The 27,887-nt window shown below is 38.7% G+C and overlaps 3 protein-coding genes across 3 annotated transcripts; 2 read left to right on the forward strand and 1 right to left on the reverse strand.

Moving 5' to 3' along the window:
- Positions 1-295: 295 nt before the first annotated feature.
- On the forward strand, positions 296-7,809 carry gspt1l (G1 to S phase transition 1, like). Its single transcript, XM_056751771.1, has 14 exons — positions 296-707; positions 2,022-2,063; positions 2,386-2,640; positions 4,005-4,038; positions 4,132-4,209; positions 4,329-4,509; positions 4,768-4,922; positions 5,052-5,192; positions 5,312-5,405; positions 5,525-5,605; positions 5,693-5,866; positions 5,974-6,063; positions 6,189-6,357; positions 6,481-7,809. The coding sequence occupies exons 1-14, from the start codon at positions 512-514 to the stop codon at positions 6,531-6,533; spliced, it is 1,743 nt and encodes a 580-aa protein (XP_056607749.1). The 5' UTR covers positions 296-511; the 3' UTR covers positions 6,534-7,809.
- A 1,030-nt stretch (positions 7,810-8,839) lies between these two features.
- nde1 (nudE neurodevelopment protein 1) lies at positions 8,840-14,696 on the forward strand. The gene is made up of 9 exons (XM_056751772.1): positions 8,840-9,016; positions 9,874-9,980; positions 10,768-10,921; positions 11,749-11,897; positions 11,994-12,130; positions 12,290-12,493; positions 12,587-12,672; positions 12,762-12,907; positions 13,318-14,696. Exons 2-9 carry the CDS (start codon positions 9,895-9,897, stop codon positions 13,364-13,366), a joined length of 1,011 nt encoding a protein of 336 aa, XP_056607750.1. The 5' UTR covers positions 8,840-9,016; positions 9,874-9,894; the 3' UTR covers positions 13,367-14,696.
- A 95-nt stretch (positions 14,697-14,791) lies between these two features.
- myh11b (myosin, heavy chain 11b, smooth muscle) lies at positions 14,792-27,705 on the reverse strand. Its single transcript, XM_056751756.1, has 42 exons — positions 27,675-27,705; positions 26,778-27,128; positions 26,409-26,565; positions 25,964-25,991; positions 25,517-25,630; position 25,449; positions 24,902-24,994; positions 24,757-24,820; positions 24,515-24,613; positions 24,241-24,384; positions 24,063-24,158; positions 23,843-23,961; positions 23,488-23,640; positions 23,220-23,393; positions 22,642-22,815; positions 22,383-22,497; positions 22,083-22,276; positions 21,729-21,850; positions 21,546-21,615; positions 21,284-21,444; positions 20,984-21,092; positions 20,776-20,907; positions 20,489-20,695; positions 20,207-20,344; positions 19,960-20,083; positions 19,455-19,626; positions 19,124-19,336; positions 18,894-19,038; positions 18,573-18,779; positions 18,382-18,486; positions 18,147-18,299; positions 17,781-18,029; positions 17,481-17,693; positions 17,173-17,385; positions 16,921-17,082; positions 16,442-16,570; positions 16,275-16,363; positions 16,023-16,146; positions 15,728-15,936; positions 15,544-15,652; positions 15,295-15,467; positions 14,792-15,156 (listed from the first exon to the last, which is right to left on the reverse strand). Exons 2-42 carry the CDS (start codon positions 27,111-27,113, stop codon positions 14,973-14,975), a joined length of 5,973 nt encoding a protein of 1,990 aa, XP_056607734.1. The 5' UTR covers positions 27,114-27,128; positions 27,675-27,705; the 3' UTR covers positions 14,792-14,972.
- Positions 27,706-27,887: the final 182 nt, after the last annotated feature.

The raw sequence follows: 27,887 nt of genomic DNA on the forward strand, positions 1-27,887 counted from the left end.
GCATGTCGGACGATATTATACCAGATAAAACTACTGTTATGTCACCGAAAGCAAACGTCCTGTGAAGAACTTCCTTAAATACGCTTTTTGATTTTTCATACAAGAGTTTTGTCTGAGCGGAAACTGATTATTTTGTAGTTTCAAAAGAGGTCACCAAACAGTCGCCTCAATGTGGAAATGTAGTTTTATGCTCGAAACGGCTCATATGCTCATTATGCGCTTCGGGAACCAAAAGTACTACATTTCCCAGAACTCCACCCGCTGTTGCTCCACGAGGTCAGGACAGTCGTCAGCGCGCACGAGGACTCATTCCGAGTGCTTAGTCAAACCTCCCTTTTCTCTCGCCTCTTTCTGAGAGACACCGGCTGTTTGATTTTAACAAAACTGGGAGAAGGCCACGAGCCAGAAAGTTTGGACGACGTAAGGAGTGACCTTAACGACGGTTAAGGCCAGACGCTAAAGCGATCGAGTTCGTGGCTTTAAAGTGTGTCAGTGTAACAGCTGTGTGGCGATGGACGCGAGAGACACTGCCCCTGATTCCTGGGATCAGGAGGACGATGGCGAGGCCCCGGTCGACGTGCAACTTTCCAATGCTTTGGCTAACACCCTAAACGTGGACGCAAAGCCTTTTGTCCCCAACGTTCACGCCGCAGAATTCGTCCCATTGTTCCTGCATAAAGACTCCGCGGACACGGTGGAGCCATCAGGTGAGTTCGCCGGTTATTAAACGTGGGATCGCTAGTCTATTAGCCACGTTAGCTGTTAGCCTCACACACGCTTGTTCTCATTAGCGGAGCGCTGCTCGTTAGCATCGATGCTACATTGCAATTAGGATCACCGACTCGAAGCGGAAACGGGGCCAACGTGTTCGGATTAGACGAGACTTCTAGTTTAAAGTTAAGAAGTTGGATACAGACTTCGTTTATAAAGAGTGTTGATTAAAAATTACATGTTGATAAGGCAGCTGTTTAGGTAGAAAGAGAGGACAAGTTGAACAGTTGGTTGGCCGAAGTGCTTGAAAGCTACTTTAAGGCATTTTAGAAACCCCACGTCTATCTGTAGTTTAAAGTGTTGGTTGGGGGTAGTCATGTGACTACACTTTTGTCAATGTGGGCTCGCATACCATCGGTACAGGAAAAATGCAATTTAAGAGTGTTTGTTTTCTTTTTGCTATTTTAATAATAGTGAGGTAAGGTTTCTCCCCCATTGGTCTTACTTCAAACGTTATAAACCCTCACGTGCTGTGTTTTAGTATAATAATGAAAGTCAGTCATTCCTTAAATGGCCTCGGTAGACGGTATAACGTTATATTACAAATCCTTACCAAATTGTTTCACCAACAGCTTTATATTCTACACACAATTGACCCTCCAAAATGTAATTAGTGCAAACACAAACACTATTAATGTTGTGTACACCTACCTGAGGCCTATATAGATGATGTTGTACTTGAACACAAGGTGTTTATAAGACAAACATTGCAGGTTTCTAAGAAAGTTCAATCTAGCATGGAGTGGTGTGATCTTATCAGTTTGTTCTATTTCTTCCTAAGTTAAATATTTGCCTTTTCAGTCTAAAAAGATACCGGATTTCAAAACAAAGTAGGAACAGTGGATGCATGTTTAAAAAGAGGAGAACTGAAGTTAATTTATACATTGGTGATCTGGACAATCTGTACTCATAATCTGAGATTCATATTCAAGTTAAATAAACATTAATTGCAGGTTAGGAACATGCCTTATGGTCATATGGAATCTTGTCATAAAATTAAACCTTTGAATACAAAATGGGAGCTTGTGAGTTTAGAATTCTTTTATTGACTTTATTGTCCCTCATGCTGTGGCTTGGTTCACCACAAAGGACTAGAGGTAGTGCTTTTCACATAATGTTATTACATATTGCAGTTATTGTTGGTACATGCCTAAATTGAAATATGGTCACGCGTCCCTTACAAGAGTAAGAACTAGACTGTCCTGTATAATTATAACTTAAATAGTCAGTCTTGGTTTTTTTCCCTGCAGGACCCAATACAGATGCCAAGGTGGAAGAACCAGAGCAAGAGGGTGAGTGATAAATAAGCCCATGCTTGTCCACATTCTAACTGATAACTGTCTACTCAAGACTAACAATAAACTGAGAAAGCAATGTAAACAGAGACAACTTTGTCTGTTTAGCCACCGACAAGAGTAAAATTCTCTCATTGTCTGTCTTGAATGGGAATTGCTGTGTTGTGGTTCAGTGTGATGTGTAGACATAACAATTGTGTTGATACCGAAGGCAGCTGTACTAGTTAAGTGATAATGCTGAGACTAATTGGGGTAATTCGTAATTGACTAATGATCAACACCTCTGGTCCATTAAGTAAAATAATAATCTTTGTTTTAGCATCAGCTCCACCAATGGAGAACGGTGATGCAGAGATGACAGCTGATGACACGTGGGAGCAGAAAGGGAGCGAGCCTAGTGAGGCTGAAGCTGAGCCGGGGGGCAGCCCTGGGGGAGACGGGGGTCCGGCTGAAGAGGACTCGCCACAAGAGGAAGAGATGGAGGAAGAAGTAGTGCCAACACCTAAAGTAGTCTTTACACAGCCAAATGCCCCCAAAAAGGAGCATGTTAATGTGGTCTTTATTGGCCATGTCGGTTAGTGTTGATGCTTCATTTTTTTAATTCATATTTTTATGTAATTACATGGTTAGTCAAGAGTTGTGATTAAATAAATTTTTAAAGAAATAAAAAACGGTCTTGAGTAGGGGTGTACGATACGCTCGGCTCACAATTCGGTACATATCTCGATGCTGGGTTCACGATACGATACGCATCTCGATATTTTGAACAAAATTGAAGATTCAAACAACATTTATTATTATCAAAATATTAACAATTTCAGGTACTTATTTTGTTGCAGATACAACTTGATAAAGAATTGTAAGATTTAAGGCTTAACTGAAATAAGAATTAAGATCAGTGTCAATTTGACAGCAAATTTAAATTTAGTTTGACATAGTCTTTTGACTAAAATGCATTTTAGTTTTAGTCATCACTATTTATAGTAATTTTATTTTACCTATGAATTAAATAAACCAGGTCATTACCTTTTTCAGAAAGGTTGAGTAACTACTGGATATGCATTGTTGTAACACAGAGAATATTAGACCATGATCGACATGTAGCAGTTCATTCAGTCTCATTTTGACTCCATTTTCTCGTTCGTTTGAGGAAGGGCGTGTTCATTCTTTACATTCAACCAATGAAACGCTCTGACAGAGCTCAGACTCGAGCGCTATTGGCTCGTGTCTCTTTAAAGCTGCGCTGTCTTTGCTTGATACAGTAACGAATGAGAAAAATCTTTCAAAAAGACACATTACATAAACTTTATTACATTTCTTCAATCATGCAGATCAAATACTGTTTTTTGGCATGTCATTAGATCTTTTAACATACAGTACAACTCACTTCATTGCTTCTTTCATCGGAACAGAGCTGGTTCTTCTGGCTGACTTTATGTCGCATATCACGTTATGCAGCAGCTCACGTTAGCGGATAAATTAACATTGGCATTTATAAACGTTTGTGCTGAATTTGTAATGATTTTCGGGATGACTCGCTTGCAGTCACGCTTCAAGTTTGCTGTGTTTTAACGGCGATTGTGAATGAAAATATGACGCTTTGTAAACCACTTGGAGACACAGATTGTGTCTTGTGGACATACTTCTCTCTACTGCATATGTGAGATAAGCACATGTAGCTTCCTGGCACAGAGTAAGATGCGTCTTGACGGCTGAATGAATAGAATTAAACATAGCGTAAAATCTCTAGCAATGCGCATTGTAACATTTTTGTTACGAAATATCGTAATACGAAGTATCATTACGCCCCTCGTCTTGATTAGTCTAAATGATGTGCCATATGACAAGCACTTTTAAACAACATTGGCAAAACGTGAATTGACCACCTTTATCTTTCCTGGCTTCACCCTGTCTCTTTCTTATCTTCTGTTTTGCCAGATGCTGGCAAGTCCACTATTGGAGGACAAATCATGTGAGTTGCTGTTATGATGTTGTGTTTATGGTAGATATTGAGAGTGTCCAGTTCCTATTTCTAAAAGCCCTCCCCTCTGCTGTTCCTTGACAGGTATTTAACAGGAATGGTGGACAAACGAACTCTGGAGAAATATGAGAAAGAAGCTAAGGAGAAGAACAGGGAAACTTGGTAATTTTAAGCTTTGAATGTTCAGTTAACCAAAGCAGTCAAACACAGATTTGGACCGAGCTGAACAGCTTTTGTGCTAATAGGTAGTAAGATTTTCATAATCAAGTGTTTATTTTCAGGTACCTCTCCTGGGCTCTCGACACAAATCAGGAAGAGAGAGACAAAGGAAAAACTGTGGAGGTTGGACGTGCATACTTTGAGACCGAGAAAAAGCATTTTACCATTCTGGATGCACCAGGCCACAAAAGCTTTGTCCCCAACATGATAGGCGGAGCTTCTCAGGCCGATTTGGCAGTACTGGTGAGTCATAACATTGAGTAGCACTGAAGGGCAGCCATGTCTACTCTTTCTCCTTGTAATTCAAGAAAATCTTCCTTGAGTTGCCTCTATACCACTGACCTGTGGTCATGGGGGATTTTTTTAATGGCAAACAGTAGAGGGTGCTGTTTAAATTCAAATTTCAGACTGTATAGCCTTTGACTCTCTCTGTAAAAATTACTGCCTTTGTCATCTGAACATTTGATATGAATCTCAAGTAATATGTCATTATTTCTAAAGGTGATCTCTGCAAGGAAAGGAGAGTTTGAGACGGGCTTTGAGAAAGGAGGTCAGACGCGAGAGCATGCAATGTTGGCCAAAACTGCTGGTGTAAAGCATTTGATTGTACTTGTTAACAAAATGGATGACCCAACAGTGAACTGGAGTCTAGAGAGGTCAGTAAATTAACACCTGTGTCCACACGGACTCTCTGATGTTATTGAGCATCGCCTTTTGTTTTGAAAAAGACACTGTCAATTTATTGTGAGGGTGTTAATTCAAATGTTTTTGTCGTTTGCATGTAGGTACGAAGAATGTAAGGAGAAACTTGTTCCATTTTTGAAGAAAGTTGGGTTCAATCCCAGAAAAGATATACATTTCATGCCATGTTCAGGACTCACTGGGGCCAATCTAAAGGAGCCGGCAGATTTATGCCCGTGGTATACGTGAGTATGCAGAGATGTTATTAAATCATTTAAAGGTTTATGACCATTATTATGTGAAACATCTATAAGGATGTACGCAAGTCTTACCAAGTTCCTTTCATCATTTTTATCATGGACAGAGGGTTACCATTCATTCCACATCTGGATAATTTAGCGCACTTCACCAGATCAAGTGATGGTCCAGTCAGGTTACCCATAGTAGACAAATACAAGGTGAGTAAAACCGAGAAGTCTTGTAATACATTTAACATTTTATTTCTTGCATCATTTTGATGTTCTGCATTATATTTTTGTGTGGATGGTGTTTTGAATGTGTATGTATCTTTTTGCAGGACATGGGTACTGTGGTCCTGGGAAAGCTGGAATCGGGATCAATCAGTAAAGCTCAGCAACTTGTGATGATGCCCAACAGGGTAAGATGATCATTGCTGCAGTACACGTCTAGTTGTTACCTAGAATTAGCTGTGTGATGCATTTCTTGCCGTGTGTCCTTTGTGCAGCACACTGTTGAGTTGCTGAGTCTGCTGTCTGATGATGTTGAAACGGATGACGCTGGACCTGGGGAGAACTTGAAGTTGCGGCTCAAGGGAATTGAAGAGGAGGAGATTCTACCAGGCTTTATTCTCTGCAATGCTGAGAACCTCTGCCACTCTGGGCGCACCTTTGATGCTCAGGTAAGTGGGAAATCCCTGCAATTAAGAGCTGAAGTTTGGTTTCTTTCGTGTTGATTTACTTTGTTTTGCCTTGTCTCACATTGAGGATTTTTGTCTACCGGTTTCAGATAGTCATCATTGAACACAAGTCAATCATATGCCCAGGTTACAATGCAGTTCTTCATATTCACACCTGCATCGAAGAAGTGCAAATTACGGTAATTGATGAAGTGCTATTTTTAACTTGGTCTTAGATTTCATTCCCAAGAGTGTCGTGAAATGTTCTTTTTTTCCCCTGGTACGCAAGTTTTGTGAAAATGATTTTTAATGAAACATTTTACAGGCCTTAATCTGTCTGGTGGACAAGAAGACTGGGGAAAAGAGCAAAACACGACCCCGCTTCGTCAAACAGGACCAAGTGTGCATTGCTCGTCTGAGAACAGCTGGGACCATCTGCCTTGAGACCTTCAAAGATTTCCCTCAGATGGGACGTTTCACCTTACGAGATGAGGGTAAGCAGACATTATCACCGAAGCCTTGCTTTTATATCTTTTCTTCGATTTGAATGAATTCCATGAGCTTTCTTTATTCAGAGAAAAGGGTTTCCATGAATATGCTCTTTTCCTGCCTTTCAGGGAAAACCATTGCGATTGGGAAAGTGTTGAAACTTGTTGCTGAGAAGGACTGAAAACAGTGTATGGTTGATCCGAAACGACTGACAGAGGTGGAGGAAGATGCAGCTTCGGCCGCGGCACACTTCATAGCCTTCCTGTCCTTTCTCCCCTCTGCCTCCTAAAGACCAGCTTAAAAAAACTTCTCTTAAAAGAAATCTGTTTTTAAGCAAATGAAAATGAAATCAAGTCCACATGTGTCAGCTTTCTCATATTGAGAGCTCAGCGATGCCATTGTTTTAGGTTCTTCCCCCATGACTTCTTCCCCATCAGCCTGCACATGTTCGGTGGCAAGAGATTTAGCTCTCTTACAACCTTTTTTATTTTTATAGAATTTTCTTTTGCTTCCATCAGAGAAATATAATGGCAGCAGATACAGAAAAACGTATGTGGACCAAGATTTGCTTGTTAACATAAAATGATTTATGAGCAGAATGAAAACCAGTTGAAACCAAAATGTCAATATCTTGGTTGGACATGTCTCCCATTGCTTATTCCCATTTTGGTTTCTCTCGTCACATGACGTTCTTGCAAAGTTCACGGGCGTGTTCATTATTAAATCATCTTATATGACAATAAAATATAAAATTGGGGAAAAAAATGACAAGGTTGTATTTATTTCTTCCCTCGGTGTTGTGCCACAAGCTTGCTGCACTTGTGCGCTGAAAGTGAAATTTCTGGAAATACAGGGTACAAACTATATAGATTTGTTAGGTAACATTGTTTAGCATGTTTTTATTAAATCCAATACATTTTAACCTCTGATCAAATACCTGATGAATATGTGTTAAACAAAGTATTTTCGCCATTTTTATGCTTCATGCAAGCACAAAGTGGAAACTTTATAATTATCTCCTGTAACAACTAGCTGGTTATGTAATCATTTCTTTGTCGTTCTTTCTCTGTTTGCGCTGTAATATATATATATATATATATATATATATATAGGCTTTTAATATTACTAAGGTTACCCATTAGTTACAGTAGGTGCAGTGTGAATTTAGGATTTGTGGGCTCAATTGCTCTGAGACACAAATAGGACAGTGTGGTCCTGCTCCAGATGTTCATACTAGCACACCCACAGGGAGTGGCTTACGTTCCACTGTATTTTGTGCATAAATACAGTAACTGGCAGACAGACGTGGAACAGGAGCTTAGGTAACCATTGATGGGTTTTTGAGCTTTCTGAGTAAGTGTGCCTTTTATTTTGATTAACAAAAATACAGTCTGCCTTAAATTATTGAATGAAGCAATGATGTGAATGCATATTTTATTAAAAAAGTCTTGTATTAATGTTTTGTGTTTTGTTTGACTGATTTCATTGATGATTTTCTTTTCTATAGTTTAAGATGCTCTCCAACTTGTATGCGGTCTCAAATGAGGTCAGTAGCCGGCGAATGGATGAGTCCAGCTCATGTCCACGAAAGGCCTACAAAGGAGTCAAATGTTGCTGGAATCGCTTTCAGAAACCAGCTCTGGCAATATTCATTGGGGGTCTTCTCTTTGCTACAGGCACTGCACTATCATTACTGTACTTCACCCAAGTGGGAAATGTGCCCTATTTAGTTGGACCTGTGTTCTTGTCTGTTGGGCTGATGTTTCTGGTCACTGGACTTGTCTGGGTGCCTGTCATCAAGCAGAAGATGTTTCATGCAGCCATGACCCAAATGAACCATGGCAGACCTCTACTACCAGAACAGGAAATTAATACACAACCCTGTGTTACTGTTTCATAGACAGTAACTTTTGAGTAACTATTGAGCCAATGCTCAGTAAACATTATCTTATTTGTGTTATAGTGTGGCATTTACATGTTTCTGTATTTTGTAATGTGTAGATTTTTGTACATTCTGTATACTTGACTCGCATGTTTTTTTCTTCTGGCAAATCCCTACAACTGGATTAAAATGGCTTCAAATGCTCACCGCTGATGTCATCCGAGGGCAGAATTAATATGGCTCATCCTGAATAATAGTTGCACAAATATCTGGGTCAGCTCGGTAAAAAAAGCTTCGAGCATTTCCTAAGCTTTATCTTAAAAAAAGATGTACATTTTTTTTCTCTATTCAATTTTCCATCGTTATTGCTTGTTTATAATTTATCTTAAACTCATATGCGGTTTTAGGTTCTTTAAAAATATATATTCGTGAACTTTGAAAAAGTCAATTTAGAGCTGCCGAACACTGTATGCAGCGCCTCTAGTGGACGTAAAAATATCAGGAGCTTAAAAGAAGCGCATCTGACCAACCAATCGATGGCCCTGAAAATGATGTCGTCATTACAAATTCACCAATCAGCGACTGGCATGAAACAAACCACGAGCTGAGAGTTTTTACACAACAGAGAGGAAGAATCCGTTTGTCAGCGGCGTAAATGTTACATTAAATGAACTGCGTATAATGTGCTGCTTTTAAGAATATCAACCGTTGTATGTAGTGCAGTATTTTCTTAAGTTAATTCTTTAGATTTGGAGAAAGGAAACGTTGAGCACAACCTAAAGGTAAGTTTCTAGCTAGCTCGTGATAATGGTCATAGATTGATCAGTTCATCCAATGTGGTCCTTCTCTAAAATTCGTATCGGCATGTTTTACTTGCATCTTAGTTTTAATGTCAAATAAATGTAGCAGTTATGTCAGTAGCTTAGTTTTTCACGTTTTTGGAAGTCATCTTGTTTTGAGACTATCCGGACCGTTGAGAACTTGAAGTGGCCGGGGTTTGCTGTTAGCCACATAGCTCAAGACTCATTTCTTCGCATGTGTCTTTAAAACTTTTAATTTGAAAGGATTACGACTCTAATGTGGCCGTTTGCCAAAACAACGGCTTATGTCACTCTTTATTGTTATATGTTGTTTGTTTATGGGCTGACATTAGCTTGGGTTGGGTTGTATATCACCGTTTGTCTTTGGATAGTTCAAGACGTCTATGTTAGACCTTGTATATAGACATAATTTTACAGTTTAACTTTAAGAGTAAGTTTAATGCCGGAGGGGAAATATCTAAAGCTTTAGTTTATCATCACATGGCACGCCCTTCCTCCTCTCTTATGCCTGACTATTACAATAAACTATGCAAACAAGCAGACTCTGTTTCAGAGACCAGAAAAGGCTGATTTATTTCCGCAGACACACATGTTTTGCTATAACGTACCCATGTATTGATAACATAGTCTTTTGTGCTTTTGAAACCTCAATGTTTTGGGATTTTCGAGTGGCTCTGTTAAAACTGTTTTTTTGGGATCTTTTGTATTATAGCCTATCTAGGTAGACAGTATAACCAAAGGATGATGAATATACTATTTAAGTTATTATTGATTGTAAATTATTACTTTTAATTTGCTTGATTATCATATGTCTGTAGGTTAGGTCTGACAGCAGAGCAATGAGTGACCCTGAGCCACCATCATTTGCATCTATTGAAGAAGAGAGAGACTACTGGAAGGAACAAACTGCCCAATTGCAGCAGAGGTAGTTGCTTTCTTTTTTGTGTGTGTTTGTATTTTAAAGGGGTCATATGATACGGCTAAAACAAATATTATCATTTATTTTAGATGTAGTACAATGTGTATATGCGATTTAAGGTTAAAAAATGGTGTATTTTGCACATACGTTTGCACATACATATGTTTTATCTCCTCTTTGCTCCGCCTCTCTGAAATGCGTGTTTTTTTTACAAAGCTCATCGCTCTGATAAGCGAGGTGTGCTTTGATTGGCCTGTTAACCAGTACATAGTGATTCATCGAATACTGCAAGCGTGTGACAGACATGTAACGTCTCTTACTATATTTGGAACATCAGGTTCCAAAGCAATTGTAATTACTGGTACGCCCATCTTACTTGCGTATACATTTGGGCGGTCTTAGTCAAATCATACCACGAACTGCAAAGATTTTTGGGGGTGTGGTTACACAAGGCATTTCAGGCAGGTCTGGGTGAGCATTCGCTTTTAGATAGAATGCATCTTTTGTTCCGACTCTTTCATTTTTGCAATTTTACCTGTCTAATACAGTATATGCATGGCCAACTTATAACACACCAAAGACACAGAAATACTCGGGCCAAAAGTCACTTGAATAGATGTACAAAAGAGAAAGTGGACAGTGGCAATCCACAGTAATTGTACCACATTATTTCTTATTTTATCATCATAGTACATGGTCTGATCTCTCAGAAATGTTTTTAGCACAAGATTTCGCCTTTCGGCGCTGTTGTTTTTATCATTAAAACATACATGGCAATGCTCTCTGTGTTTAGGGCTGAAGAAGCACAGGAGGAGCTGCAGGAGTTTCAGCAGATGAGTCGAGATTATGAGGTGGAGCTGGAAACTGAGCTAAAGCAGTGTGAAGCTCGCAACCGTGAGCTGCTTACAACCAACAACAGACTACGCATGGATTTAGAAAACTACAAGGTACTGTTGGCACATCGTTGCCACATCGTCAGGGAACTGCTTTTTTTAGGCAACCAACCATCTGTTACACATAAAGTGCTTTGTAGAAAAGTAAATGAGTTTAATTGATAAAACTGCCTTTCATGATTTTTTTTATTTATTATTACAATGTTTTTAGTGGTGTTATTATTTTGAAGCCCTGGAATTCTGATTGATTTTTTAAATAATTAAAAAATATTTTGCATGAACTATACAAATTTTATTTTGTGCATAGATATTTAGTCTGTATTACAGACAGTGTTAACTATGTCACAACTGATTTGCCTTCAAACTATCTGTGAATCATTTAATAAATACCACATTTTTTCATTTGGGGAAAATAAATCCTTAAACAATCTTGATTTAATCAAACAGGCACCAGTAAGAAAAAGAGACTAAAGTCAACCTGGAGCAGTGTGCAAAACTTGTGCACACATTAGCCATATTTAAATATTGCAGAAAAGATAGGAATTTGACTATATAAGTGACATTCATGTAAGCGTACAACCGCAGATAAAAACATTTGAATGGTCTTTGAACGAACAAGTTTGTTCAGAATGTCTGTCTGCATTCGTGGCGAGGTGCTGGTAGTGAGGACACAATAACACATTGACAGAAAAACAACAGACCTAATTCAGCATCAGGCGAAGCAGCTGATGCTCATTTCTGCTTCAGTGTCTGGAGGGCAGAGGGACTTTTATTTGATGCATACTATGAAGCCCTATTGTAATACCATTTTGCAGTGTAGATATTACTTTCAAAACATATTTTTGGGGTTGTAAAAACACATTTTGTCTTTTTTATAACAGGAGAAATATGAAACACAGCACTCTGAGGCAGTCAGGCAGATCTCCACTTTAGAAGGTGACCTGTCAGAGACCACAGCCATCAAGGACCGGTTACACAAGTATATCCGGGAGTTGGAACAGTCAAATGATGACCTGGAAAGAGCTAAGCGGTGTGCAATGCTTTTGCCAGTAGCAAGTATGGATCATACATACTTGTCAAAATATTGATAATCTACAATTGTTCAATAAATCCCTTATTCCTGCAGGGCCACTATTATGTCACTTGATGACTTTGAGCAAAGAATGAATCACGTCATAGAGCGAAATGCCTTCCTCGAGAGTGAGCTTGATGAAAAGGAGAATCTTTTAGAATCGGTACAGAGATTAAAGGATGAAGCTAGAGGTAAGCATCACAGCAAATCTGTATGTACACCAGTCGCTCTTATCATAACAATAACAAGTCTTGTAATTAATCAGTTTTGTCAGTCACGGATGTTTTAACAGATTTTCCCCAAATGAATGGTGTTTGTGACCCAATGTGTTATCTTTCTGCTCTGGGCAGATCTAAAACAGGAGCTGGCTGTTCAGCATAAACAAGAGCGCAAGTCATCTATCAGCCTGTTTAAAGAGATGGAAAAGCCAGATGCCGCACCCTCAAGACCCTCCTCTGTTGTTAACTCCGCCCTTCCATCTATCCTTGCTACACCTTCTAGGCCTCCAGGCTCAATGAGTGCCTTCAACACCCCACCAGCTTCCTACAACAGACGTGAGAATCCTGTTTGCATAGTTTAAAAACAAGAAGTGGGCACTGTATTTTTGTAACTGTATGTGTAACTAATAATCGATTTTTCTTGTCCAGTTGAAGGTCTGACTGGAACTCCCCTTACCACATCTGCACGGATATCTGCCCTCAACATCGTTGGAGAGTTGTTAAGAAAAGTCGGGGTGAGTTTAGCACTTTCATGGCTTTCGGAGTAGTTTATACACAACCTTCAGTTTACTCAAAATTTTGTGTTGCTTTGGTCCTGTTTCAGAACCTTGAATCCAAGTTGGCATCATGTCGAGAATTACACGTGCACGAGAAAACACCAAGCCGCACCGCCATTGCACAGACTACACAAAGTATTTCAAGGGACACCCCTGATAATCCATCAAACACAAATGGCCTCTATGATAATGGGTCAGTCTCCCTATTAATTGCAGAGAATTGACTTGACTTGACTATTGACAGTGATGGTTCACCAAAAAAATTAATTCTGTCAACATGTACTCGCACTCTTGTCATTTCAAACCTATATATTTTGAAGAATGTTGTTAACTGGCACCCATTCACTTGCATTGGTTTTGTGTCCGTACAATAGACTTGACTCGGTACCAGCGCTGTTCAGGTACCAACTTTCTTCAAAATATATTCTTTTGTGTTCTGCAGAATAAAGAAATCATAGAGGTTTGAAATGACAAGATGGTGAATAAATGATGACAGACTTTTCATGTTTGGGTGAACTATTACTTTAACTAATGTTAGTTTTTGTTAATCCAACTTGTTTATAATTCTGTCTTTTCATGCATTTCTCATCTTGTTTGTCACAGGATGGTAAAACGGTTGGACTTTGGAACAGGATCCAAGATAATGCTGTGAATAAAGCATTATCTGCTCTCACAATTGAAAGTCTCTTTCATTCCCATATCATTGGGAAGTATTTCTAATTCATCACATCAGAATGCTTCATCTTCAGGAACTCTTCTTCTTATGCTCGCAGTCTTCATGTTCTTCTGAAGGGTTTTGCTTTGACAGTTATACCAACACCCTTTCTGCCTGTTATTATGTAACTGTTCATCAGCTCTTTGGAATGACTGTTCATGTTTTACTATTTTGTTTTGGTATTCTTCATGTGTACTTGCTCTTAATATCACAGCTTTTTTTGTTTGTGTTGTTTTTAGGTATGTCAACCTAGCCGTTTTAATATGCACTGTAATATTTTAATAATTAGCTCTTTTTGCGGCCCTAAAATGATGGTTTCAGATGAAGAGTCCATGAAATTACACCTGTAATTATTTTTATTTGGCACTGAACTACTGAATGGCCCCAAAAGCTTTGTTTTTATCTAGGAACTGTTTTTTTTTATTGAGAACTTTGTTACAGAGGTTTACAGTGAGTTGTTGAGGACCGAAGCTGCTGTTGTGTTAGCAAGCAATAGCAGAGGAAATGTGTTTCATTGTGAAAACCCCAGCTTTGGGGCCTTTGTAAATTTCGAGCAATAGCTAATGCAAATTTCGGAACTTTATTTTCATTGTCAGTGCTGTCTTTGATTTCAAAGATTGGGTCTACAGTACTGAAGTAGCTGCTGTCATACCTCCTCTGAAAAGCAACGTGCCTTATTTCTGTGGGCATAGTGAGTTTTGCCTCAAAAGTTAACTTGGGTATTTGGGAACTTAATAGCCCAAAGGGAGTCACAGCTTCTCTCGCTATTACCAATAAAAGAAATCTCTGATATGTCAGGGAGAAACTGAATTCTGAATGGAGGTTAGTCCGTTTAGTTTTCACATCTCTCTCATGTTAGAGTTGTAGATATAGTTGAGTAGAAAAACAACATGAATACTTCAGTGAAGGGTCAAAATATTTTTTTATGTTAAAAGATATATTTGCAATTGCGTAGAGGTACTAATATAGACAATATTGTGATTGATAGGAAGATTTAGAACATTGCACCAGAGTCATCTCAGGGCCTCATGTAAGCAATAACCTCACTAAAGACATCAGTCTAAATTATGATGTGACATATTTGTCTCTGTGTACATGGCACATACTATTCCTTATTATAGATTTGTCATCAAGTTTTCTTTGCCGTTCATAATTTTAACATCTGCGTCGTCTGTGACTTTGTCAAACGCTTTCTCCTGTCTGTGAAACCATTTTATTGTTGGTTAATCTGTAACCTACAAAATAAAATGCTTAGTTAACAGGACAACAATGGGCTCTTACTTTAAGACACTGTTTGGTAAAGAAAAAGTGGTTCTGTTTTTTTTACATATCCTATTGTGTATTTGATTGTCTATAACTAGCAAGACAAGGTTAATAGTGCAGAAGCAAAATCACAGTTATAGCACAAGAAGAATGTTTTAAAAATGTGTGAATCATATTAATTCTGTTTTCAAAGCATTCAAAGACTTGCATACCACGCTACCAACTAGTTAATATATGTTAGTGAAAAAAACAAGTCTAGAGACATGAGGCCTTAATGGCCTTAGTTGTCAGCTGGGGTGGAATTTATAGGCTCCCTTTGAGACTCCTCGGACTGACACACAAGCGTTGCTGGAAGACCTGCATCTTCTGGGACATCAGAACTCTCAACCTTGTTCCTCTGTGTTCTTCTAAAGCTCCCACCTCCACCACGCCATGAGGAGTTACTAAAGGAGTCACTTCCATGCCTGAGGATATGCAGACAAGTATGACAGATCAATCTGGCTTTTTACCATGAATACATAGAGTATGACTGACAGCCGTGATGTATTTGACAGAATAGTGCAGAACGTAATGGAGTGTTAATGCAGACATTGTAGAACAACCTGAGTTTGCTCTTGAGTGAGGAGACCTCTCTGCTCAGGGCTTCATTGGCCTCTATGGCCTCATTTAGCTCTTTCTGAAGTTTGCGACGGGCAGCCGTTGCACGTTGAGACTCTTCGTCACTCTCTTCCACCTGCATCTTTAACTGCTTGGCTCTCATATTTGCTTTCTCCGCCTGTAACATCATGACTTTGGTTAGAGGTTCCATCTGGAGCATGAATTATTTTATGTGAATTTCGTATTCTTTATACCTGGTCTTTAAACTGCTCTGTCTGTTTGCGCTCATCTTCTATTTGAGGGGCGAGCTCTTTCAGTCTTTTATCCTTTTGTCGCATGGCCCTGGCAATCGCTTGTCTCTCGCTAGTACAAGAAACCAACTAGTTAGTCGCTAGTCTGCCTTCACAACCATAATAAAGCTCTCAAAGCCTTCTTCACCTGCTCTCATGGTTCAGTTGGTTCTCCACCTGATGTAATTTGGCCTGGAGGGCGGTGACAGAGGCTTGTAGCTTGGATTTGACCTGCCCTTCCATCTCCTGCAGCTTGGACCTGAGCTCTTTGTTTTGCCTTTCCATCTGCTGCCAGCCACTCTCATTCCTCCGAGTGGTGGATCGCTCTTCTTGCAGCTCATTGGTAAGCTGATCCACCTTGATATAGATGAAAATGAATTGGGAAATCTTTGCAATTCAAGCAAATGACCAAGTTGAAATGGATGAAAAGCATAGTAACTAGCCTGTTGCGTGCTCCTCCGCAGTTTATCATTAAGTATCTCTGTATTTGCCTGTTCCTCATCCAGCTCCTCTTCTAACTGTTGGATCTTGGCTTCTAGACGGCGTTTCTCATCAGACATGCCAGATCTACATATATATCCCATAATGAAACTCTATATCGATATACTATTTTAATGTATGTACACTTCTTACGAGCTGCCATGTATTTCCAAGTTTCTTTATATTTTGTGCTTTCACAAATATTATTTACAGACCTTCCAAATGAGCCATTTGTCAACTCCCCAGCTAACTCATCTCTCTCTCTTTCAATCTGTTTACGGGCCCTCTCCACTGTAGCCAATTCCTAAAACCATTGACATTACATTGGTTATTATCAATGAACAGGTTATATTTTAGTACATATCCTGAAGGGTTGTTCTACCTCCTGTAAATACAAGATTTCTGCCTCCATGGTTCTGGCCTTTCTCTCAGATTCTCTAGCATCAGAGGTAACCTCTTTATGGGATGTTCTTGCATCCTCCAGCTCCCTATTGGTATCTTTCACCTGAGCCTGCCATGGAGAAAGAAATAACATTAATACAAATTTATGTGTTCTCATAAAAATAAAGGTGCTTAAAAGGTTCTTCAAAAAGATGCCATAGAAGAACCATTTTTGGTTCCATGAAGAACCATTTAGTCAAAGGTTCTTCAAAGAAATTTACCTTTTCATAATCTGAACGTTTTTCCACCACCAAGAACCAATTGTGGAACCATTTAGACATAAAATGTTCATCTATGACATCGTGAAGATTCCAGAGTCAACATCTTGACCTACACTCTTAAAAATTATGATTTACGAGTCTAGGTCAAGATGTTGACTCTGGAGTCTGTCAATATAATCTGAACTCAAGGGAATTGAACCTGAGTCTTGCGTAGTTGTTTGACAGCTTCATCCCTGGCCCGGGCGATTGCATCAACTTGGTCTTCAAGGTCCTTCAGGTCTCCCTCAAGTTTCTTCTTGGAAGCTGCCAAAGAATTTCTCAGCTTCTGCTCATCTTCTAGCTCAATCTCAAGCTCACGTACCTATGGGGCAGACACGTCAAAATCATGCATTCCCTAACAGTATATGGGAGACAAAAACAAACAGATTAAGAAGGTAACAAATATCCTCACCTGCTTGAGCAGTAGTATCTTCTTCTCTTCACTTTGCTCCTCTCTGCCCTGAAGGTCTCTCTGAAATTGGACTTTGAGGGCCTGCATATTAACCTCCAGATGAAGTTTAGAATCCTCAGCAGTCTGCAATTCATCTTCAAGTTCCTCCATCTGAATCCTCATCTCTTCCACGTGAGCTTCTAATCCACGCTTTGCTTTCTCCAACTCATGGACCTTTCATCATTTTAGCACAACATTAAACAGCAAGTTATTCAATGCATATACTTGCACTTGCATGCTATGAAGCAAAAAAGGTGTTCTCAACTTACATTTCTGCCCACATCATCTTTTGAACTGATCAAATCTTCCATCTCGGTGCGAAGTGTCTTATTATGTTTCTCTAACTCTCGTAAGGAGCCCTGGGCTTCCTCCAGCGCTCGAATAAAAGCCAAGCATTTAGTCTCCTTCTCTCGTGCTTCCGCCTCTGCACGGTCACGTTCTTCAGCATACTTGTTGGAGATGGTCTTCTCATCAGCAAGCATCTGAATAACAGTCAAATCAATTGAGTAACTTAAAATTCACTGATATTATTATGACCAGTGTAACTAATTAAGTAATGAAAATGCAACCTGGTCAAATTTCCGTTGTTTCTTCTCCAGATTTGATACTAGTTGTTTCTGGTTGTCCAGATCCAACAGCACGTCCTCCAGCTCTTGCTGAAGATTATTCTTAGTCCTCTCCAACTTTTCATAAGCTGCAGTTTTCTCCTCAAACTGTGTATGTGCAGCCTCAAGATCTCTTTGCAGACGTTTCTTGCTTTCTTCCGAGAGCTGAAAATTGCTGGAGTACTCCTCCAGCTTCCTCTTTGAATCTGACAGCTACAATCAAAGATTGAACACATTCTTAAACCTGTTTATTTGTCCATTTTATGTGGTGACACATATAATAGGGCTTCATAAAAGATGCTTTATTATTGTTCATTTTAAGAGAATGACCTGTGTGTTAAGGCTGGATACTTGTCTCTCCACAATTCTTTTGCCCTCTGCCTCCTCCTCCATGTGTTCCAGCAGCTTTTTTCGATCATCCTCGGTTTGATGCAGCCGAGTAGACAAACTGAGTTTCTGACGGGTCTCCTCCGCAAGTAACTCCTGAAAATACAGACAGATGAAACAACAACTCAAATGATCCTCCAAACACGCATTTCAAACAATTCTTTAAATGTCACATTACCTGTGCATCCTGGAGCTGGAGGTTTAGACTGGAAAAATCTTTACTCAGCTTAATATTCTTGCTTTCTGCCTCACTGAGGAGGTTATTTGCACTCTTAAGTTCCATCTGTGTGATTTAATAAATGATCTGGTAAATCTAAACATAATTTTTTTCTTTAATTTTTGAATAAAATATCTGATTAACAAACTCACAGTGAGTTTGGACACTGTTTCTCCAAGCTCTCCTTTCTGCCTCTCACTCTCACCGAGGCAAGTCTGAAGGTCACAAAGCTGGCTATCCATCTTCTTTCTTTTGTGCTCCAAATCCTGTTTTGCATCACCCAGTGAGTGAAGTTCTTCATTAAGGTTTGTAACCTCCTTCTCAAGGGACTGCTTTGTCTTTTCCAGATTGGCTTTGGCCTGAATTTCAGGTTTAGATAAGGAAACACGTATGTGCATATTTATTCAAGTGTTTGTTTTTACATTGTAATTTTCATTTGTTATATGTTTTTGTTATTATAACTTTTTTTTAACCTTTTTGGATTGCTCTAGCTGCTGACTAAGCTCATGTACAGTTTGATTGTGTTTTTGTTTCATGTCGTAAACTTGAGCCTCATGGCTTCGGCTTTCCTCTTCCATCATTTTCTTTAACATCACCACCTCCTGCTCTCTCTTAGCCCTGTCCAAGAAAAAAGAAACGAAAATTTTGAAAGCATAAAAAGTAGTAGGTCACTATATGTATAAGAAACATGGTAAATATGTACCGAAGCTCTTGCTGGGCCGTTGTGGTGTCTAGTGTGTCCTCCAGTTCAGACCTCAGAGCCGACAGTTCTTCTCCCAACTCTTTCCTAGCCTTTTCTGACTTTCTGCAGGTCTCCTGTTCAGCTTGAAGTTCATCCTGAAGCTCTGAGAGAAGTCCTTCCATTTCTTGTATCTTATTAAGGACATTGCTCTTTTGAGCTGATTCTTCTTCCACACTGAACAATATACAGATTTGGAGAATAATTGTTTATAATGGTCATAATTCACAACAATTAGAATATAACATGGGGCGATATCTGTCAACAACCATGAATTATGTGATTAGCAATGTACCATGTCTGGAGGTCCTGAATCTCCAACTCTCTCTGGGTATTTTGCGCTTTGATTTCAGATAACTGAGCATGCAGGTCAGTCATCTGCTCTTGGAGATTCTTATACTCTGTCTCCAGTTTCCGTTTGGTTTTCTCCAGATCCTGTTGACTTTTCTCTTCTTTATTTAAACGAACTACAGAGACACACAAAATTAATCACTGGTTTATCCTACACCACACTTTACAATAAAGATACTAAAAGTGGCACAAAGTCAAATAAGAAACATATTTTGATCCCTGAGTCTTTTAATATCTATAGAAACCTTTTTCTATTACAAATAATGTTTTGTGCAAAAGAAAGGTTCCGTGGATGTTTAAGTCTTTGCTTTATTAAACCACAAACTCTGACAAAAACTTTTTATGAACCTTTGTATTTACATTATAAAGCAACAAAGATTGCTGATTTTAAAATGATTCAATCAATAAAATCATTTGTGAATTGTGTCATTTGAGCCACAACGACAAACCTTCAAGATCGGAAATCATAGATTCATGTTTGGTCTTCAGTTTGGTCAGGTTTTTGGATTTTTCTTCCTCCTCAGCAAGGTTTAAGGAGAAATCTGCTAACCTCTCCTCCAACAGTTGCTTCTCCTAAAGACACATAAGGAAAAGACATCAGGTTTGACGTCAATCCTCAGATTTTATACAACTTCTTCACAATGAAATCATGAAAATGAAAAAGATCCAAAAAATTTGGTCAAACATGAGACAAACCTTCTGCAATTTGCTGTTTTGATCCTCCATTATGAGGAGATCGCCCTCAAGTTGTCGAACATTTCCATCCACAGCGCCCTTTTCCAGTTGGAGCTTCTGCTTCATATCTTCTTCCTGGGTCAAAAGGTTCTCGAACTCCTGCACATCCAAAAACAAATACCAGTGCTGAGTACACATTTCTTTCTTTCTTTTACGTACTCAAATTCCTCCATGTCTGAGACATGATATAAATATTTTCCATATGTCTGTCTGTACATCTATAGTAATGGATTCCTGCTCAACCTTGAGTTGTTGCAGCATGTTTGTCTTCTCCTGCTGAAGCCTCTGGCTGCGGTCCTCCTCCTCCTCTAGACGAGCCTCCATCTCATGCAGCACCTCCTCCAGCTCTTGCTTCTTTGCCTCCAGTTGTATCCTCAATTCCTCAGACTCTGCATACATTTCAGTCTCCTCCTCCAGCTTGGCCTGTAGATGGTTCCTCTCCTCAAGCAGCTACCAAATATGAAAATGTGTATCTTGAATCGGACCCAAAGCCTTTGCGATTAAGATCAGAAATTGCTCCACTAATATACCTTGTCGTGTTTCTGTGTTATCTCTTGTAGTTCACTTTCCGCCTTGTGTGCAATTTCTTTGGCGTTTTGAAGCTCCTCTTCTTTAAAACTGATCTCCTCCTCTTGACGGGTCACCTGAAGCAGTGGTTTGACCTGAAATATAGAAAAGATTGACAGCTGTGTTTCATTTTACACAAATGTGTAGCGTTGATGTATGTTTTCTGCTTACTTTGCTGAAGAGTCTCCACCACTGCCAGTTTCTAAGTGTAAGATATACAGCACAGTTCCTGTGAATGACTTTCATGGCTGTCTGATGTTTTTGTCTCATGCTGAATGCCCTGTTAATGTAGAGAGATGGGATAACATGAAACTTTAGCTTTGTATAACTTTGACAAAGTTTCACCCAAAAGAAACTATCACTTTAGTCATTGGTTTATTAGTCCAAAGTCTAAACTGTGGTTATCTTCAACTTTAGCTTTTAGTATTAGCATTGAGATCTCAGATCAGCATTTATTGGACACCAACTCACTTTCTGCTGAGAAAGCCACGTCCCAGGGCCTGGAAGGCAATTATAATCACCGTCAGTTTCAGATCGCGTTCTTCTTCCAGTTGTGCCAACACACCTGTACGAAAGAATATCTTACTCAGACCTATCCGGTACAGGTTGGGGTCCAAGTCTAGATGTTTGATCTGTTGGTTAAAAAAAGGAAAATATTATCATCATGGTGTTGAAAGTAAAATAAATACATTCTTATAAATTATATGAAAAGAGAACTTTTGCTCAAACTCACCATAAGGGTACAGGCCTGTTTTCCATCCATGAATCCTTTTGGAATGGCACCAGCAGCCAGGATCTCATAACTAGAAAATTATCAATTAAGTAGTTATAATAATAATAATGATTAATAAACAATATTTATACATCAAAAGTAAAAGTTTTATATTTGAAATGATTGTTTTTAGAAATGACTCACCGCTGACGGAACTCGTGAAAGACGATGCGATTGGGAAAACCTTGGCGACAGATTCGAATCCCTTCCAGTACACCGTTACAGCGCAACTGCTCTAGAACCAGATGGGCATCTATCTTCCCAGCCTAAGAAATTAAAAAAAGGTCAAAACATGAGAATTTTTCATGTTTTCTTAATGGATCAATTATATTACTGGTTTTAAGCTATCCATACAAGAGATGTTTAAACACTACGTTACACGCATCGTATGAAACTTGCTTGTCTCTCCAGTTTATATGTTTTGGAAAGCATCTCGAAAGCATGTTTACTTGGATCAGTAAATACAGGGTTAAATCACTGTATCATAGTGTGGCATACCCTTTTCTCGTGGTTGGGAATGATGCAGCGTACAAAGTTTGGTTGAGTGTTATGGAGGGTTGTCATAAGCTTGCCAAGAGACTCTTTGTACAGCTGTCCCACGGTGCGGAACATGCCTTTCTTGGACTTTGAAGCAGTAGGAGCTGCTGAATCAGCCATTTTAGCCATGGTTTCCAGTCCCACCACACGGTCCACTGGAAAACAGGACATCATATTGAAATTAATTAAATAATCATTTTAAGGGAAACTCGAATAGATTAAATTATACAGGATTCCTTAAAAATGTTGTCAAAAACTTACAATCTCTCCAGATTTCTTGCACAAAAGCACTGGATGAATTACTCAACAATGCTGTTACATTGTCATTGAGTGGGTCCATGTTCTTTGTCAACCAGGCTGTGGCATTATAATCCACCTGCATCAAATGAAAACATCATATTAAAGATCTGTTATGCAAAACTATTATATTCCTTAAAACAGCACAATGCCTCTCATGTCAAACACTGCTGTTGTTTTATGATTGTTCCGTACAGTTGAAGGGATGGACAGACAGACATACTTTGCCAGCATAGTGTTGCACAGTGAAGAACGTCTTCTCCTTTAGATTCTTGGGTTTGGAAAATTTGCAGTGGTTTGAGTGAGTGTTTGTGAGTTTTTCAACGAAAGAGACATCCGTTGCTTTTGGAAACCAGCACTCCTCATCTAGAAGAGCTAAAATGCCTGGAGGATTGTTCTACAACAGACAACGAAAACAAACTTGTGATGTGACTTGAGGAGATTTTCAAAGATGTTTAGCTCTTGCACTATAAAATGGTTATTGATGCTGCTAACGTTGGAAACAAAGATGGTCCTTGTTTTTGTTGCATGTCAACATCATGGACTGTATCTTAGAAAAATTAATGTTTTTTCTTTATAAAAATATTTGTATCATAAATATTTGTATTATGTGGGAACTTTAGTGTTATATGTGCCACAAGGCAAGGCAAGTGGTCAGAGACATGACTATATTTGTATGTACGTATATATATATATATATATATATATGTATAGAACAGCCTTTTGAATCCTAAGGATGAAACATCACCACACGCTGCATTTAAATCAAGTGTCTTAACAGTGTTGTCATCACAAACTGACTGGTCTTTCAATGAGCTCAATGCAGGGCTGGAGGTCCAAACCAAAGTCAATGAAACTCCATTCGATTCCTTCTTTCGTGTACTCCTCCTGCTCCAGGATGAACATGGTGTGATTGAATAGCTGTTGCAGTTTCTCATTGGTGTAGTTGATGCACAGCTGCTCAAATGAGTTATCCTGTGCATGAAAAAAGAGAATCATCCTTAAAGTTTATGTTTTGTTTTTATAAACTGTCAATGAAGTCTTAATCTGTCATTTATTTTATATTCACCTCAAAAATCTCAAAACCAGCAATGTCTAAAATACCCAGAAAAGAGGCTCCTTGGCGTTTTGTCTTATCCAGAGCTTTGTTGACACGCGCCAAGATCCAGCGAAACAGACGGTCATAGATGGCCTTGGCTAAGGCTTCGATGGCAAAGTCGACCTTTTCAATGCACACAGCCTCTATTTTATAACTTACATTTTATTTCAACGTTTGTGACAGCAAACTACAACTGAATAATTGTAAAAGGAGCGTATTTTGCTAATTATTTCAAGCTGCTTGGAAAAATAGACCACTCAAAAAATATATATGCACAATTATAATCGCGATAATTATACAGTAATTGTATTATATTGTATTGCACCTGTTCTTTTGTCTGAGCCTTCTGTACAAGTTCTCTGCCAACTTTGATGCGAGGAGTGAGAATGGCTTTGGTAAAATCAGTCAAATTAATCCCTTGCAGATGGCAGACTTTCTGTGCCGCTGGAGAACCAATTGACATGTAACATTCAGAAGACAATTCTGTTTCAGACTGGCTCAGAAGAAAAGCAGCATTACAGATTAATCCCTCTAGAATCATGTACCTGTGTTGTCTGGCATGCTGGCTTGCTCTTGGTTCTTCTCTGCTTTGAACTCAATTTTCCCCAGTTGCAGGACAGTAGAGCACACCTTTAACATGCCTGAAAACAACACAGAAATGTATAGGTAAATCAGCTTAAAAACGCAAGGGAATATTTTCTTTATCATCACTTTGTTATTTACCCATTCTTTCCTCCTCATTGAAACCCAGGACCTCCATGGCCTCCAGAGTCTCATCAAACATCTCATCATCTTGCTGGCTTTGGACCGGCACATGCCCAGCTACCAGGAAACGGTAATTACCAAAGTCCTCAAGCAAAAGCTCCTCTGTGGAAAAGAATGATCGATGGTGTTCGCATGATCCAGATTAGATCAAACATTTACCAAGGTAGAATTAGAGCAAGTCAGTGTGTGGGTTGATAAAGGAAGCTAATAAACTGTCTGAAAATGTCCTCACCACGCATTTTGTCTTTGGTCCCAGCCACCATGTAATAGAAGATGTGAAAGGATCTCTCGATTTTGGCCTGCCGAATACACCGAGACTTTTCCAGGAGGTCTGAATTAATTTAAGCATTAAGGTGGTCCATAGCTGGTCTGTACCTTTGTATTTGTATGATACACTTGTTTAGAAACACATTGTGTATATCAATAATATTGAAATCCTCTGATAAAGACATTTAAAGGTCTCGATTAGGATACAAGTTTCAATGTTGGCTCCGATGATGTAGCCAGTGTTATCAAAGTTGATTTTAATAAATTTACCCTGAGAGGGAAAAAAGCAAAAGTATTTGTCAGTTTTTATCATGCAATTTGTAAGCGCAAAAATAATGAACTGTTTACTCACAAATCTTGAGGAATTGTCATTTTTGATGGTCTTTGCATTTCCAAATGCCTCTAGAATGGGATTTGCCTGGAGGAGTTGCTTCTCCAGCTCTCCCTGAACCGATGCCGCGGAGATGATTTAATTAAAAAAAGAAACAGCATTTTAAATAAATTTACTGATTTAAAAAACTATTGAAAAGTACTTTATGGTACTTAACTTTGCAGAAAGTACACTGCAATAAGCTTCTATACTCACATAGGCTAACTGGGGTCCTTTTTGTTGCTAAATGGAAAAAAATAAAAACCCATTACAAGCAATATTACAATAGGTTGAACTATAAGAATGCAGAATATCTGACTCTGACTTGATACAATGCATTATCAAACGATTTTCATTATTTTGTATTTAAAATGGATATTACATATATCATAAACTACAAATATTTAATTAAAACAAATAACCACCCATGTGCTACAGTACACCATGGCCACTATTTATTAACATTATATCTTAACATTAATCTAACATTATCTTTTAATCTAACATTACACAGACCCTTATCCAAAACACTGTAAAAGATATTGTGTGAGTCATTATTGGAGTTATTGTTGGAGTATGTGTGCTAAGGTTGTAAACTGTTGTAAACTCACAGAGGTGGTGTCTTTTTTCCCTTTGTTTGATGATGCCACAACGGCAAGGTATTGGATGACTTTCTTAGTATTCTCAGTTTTCCCGGCACCTGACTCCCCACTGTAACACATATAGATAGTCATTTCATTTTCATTTCTATCTCATACTCCTAATAAATATGTATTGCTTTATGGCCTTTGCGATATTCGACCATGCAAACATGCAAATTAACAGTACTTGCAAATGCACAGATTAAATCTTTATACTGAATGGTGACTCACAGACGCCACTTTGACTTTAACATTGGACAAACAGTTAAATTGAGTGCCTGCATGTAAATGTTACAGTAGACAAAATAATATTAGATGTATGTAAATATACCTCAGATGTCTAATAGCTCTCTATGGTGCAAATAACGTGTAGCGTGTTTGGATTTCATGGGTTCTTACTCACGTGCAGAGAATAGATTGGTCATCACGGTCTGTGAAGAAAGAAACAGAAGCACTTGGACTTCAAGGACAAGGAAGGAAATGCATGAATTGTCAGAGCTAAGAACCTGAACGAGATAAACAGCGGCTCGGGCTGCTCAAACACAAACTCAACTATTGTAGACTGGGGGCCTCCAATCTCTCAAATCTCATGTATTCTAAATTAAGCACACGGTGAAATTAACTTCAGTTCATCCTTCCAAAAATAGCTGTTAGAATTTTAGTTACACAGTGTATGGCTACATGTATGGCATATCTGATCTTTTAATCCACAGCCTGTGAGAGGGGTCTATATTGATGTATTACTGTCTGTCCCAAACAATAATTTTTAATAATTCTCAAAATTGTACAATGCATACATACTACACTGTTGGCAATGTATTATGTTTTTTATAAAGTTAAGAAATCACCTTGTAGCATGTTCCTGTAGGCATTGTCAGTGACGGCGTAGATATGAGGAGGAACCTCATGGCACTTTTTCCCTTTGTACATCTCAGTGATCTTCTCAGAGTAGATGGGCAACATCTTGTAGGGGTTCACCACCACGCAGAAGAGGCCTGAGTAGGTCTACAAAGAATATATTGATAACAATAATCAAATATAAGTGTATACACTTTTGCGTGACATTTCGTTAGAACTATTTAAATTCCAATATGCAAATAGGGCAATTGACTTTTCTGTAATACATCCCATTCTGGATTTTATTTAAAAATACATTCACACACATCTATGCTGATCTCAACTCTGAAGTGTTTAAGGTGAAATATTAATGCACTTACATAAATGAGACCCGAGAAATACCTCTGCCTCAGGTTATGCAGCACCGAGGCCTCATTCAGGCAAGTCAACGCAGCCATATCTTCAACTTTGTTAAACTTGGGCGGGTTCATTTTCTGCACATCATCTTTGTTGACCGTCACATTCCTCCCATTGTCAAGTTCAACCAGAACCTCGTTCCCTGTCTCCTCTTTGATACTGGCTGACTCAAAACCCTCCTTCTCTGAGGGTATCCACACCATCTTTTTGGCTGACCAGTCAGCTTGGGCCACTCCAGTGCTTTTAAAGTCATTGTCAAGGAAAAGGAACTTGCTGCTTTCGTCGTTGTCTGGCTGCATGGTCACGTTGACTTGCTTCCGTGAAAAACACAGTCAGAAAAGAAATGCATATGATAAATATTCATATTCAAAAATTCTCTTCATTTTTTTATTGGAAAAACCCCAGACGTATCTTTGCTACGACTATTCAAGTGAAACTTCTTCCCTGCAGCAATAAAACTGTTTAAAGGTGATTTTCAAAAGATCAGTTTCCACCTTTGCCATTTTAATTTGCATAGGTAATGTTCATGTCACTTTCCAATCAGTACATAATAGAAAATAAGTGTCGTCTTAAAAACCAATAGAATTGAATTACAAACACAGAAACGTTTGTTTGCTTTAAAAAGTTGAACTCCAATAACACGTCATCCATATTGTAATTCTCAAACAGTTAATTTCTAGTTGAGCTTTAGATACTTTAGACAATAAAGTGCTGCTTTAAACTACTGCCTGTAAAAAAAGTATGGCTTAACATTAACAACTTCTTGAAGATAAGGAATATAACATCAAAATACACAAGGTGTATTCTGCTTTAAACATATACAGTATTGAACTTTAAAAATAATGTTATAAGTGACTTACATATCTTCTTGGCTTCCCGAAGGATGCAATGTGTCAATTATCAGTATCCTAAAAAATAATATTATGGATGATCTTTATACATTTTGAGGCTTAATTTATATTCAGTCTCAGTTGAGGTGGGTGGAGCAAGTGATGTAGACCATCCTACATCCAAATTTATCAGAATGGACTACAAGGGCTTTTGACTTATGCAAATCAAGAGACTATACCTCT

Source organism: Triplophysa dalaica, chromosome 7 (assembly GCF_015846415.1).
Source record: "Triplophysa dalaica isolate WHDGS20190420 chromosome 7, ASM1584641v1, whole genome shotgun sequence".
Lineage (NCBI taxonomy): Eukaryota > Metazoa > Chordata > Actinopteri > Cypriniformes > Nemacheilidae > Triplophysa > Triplophysa dalaica.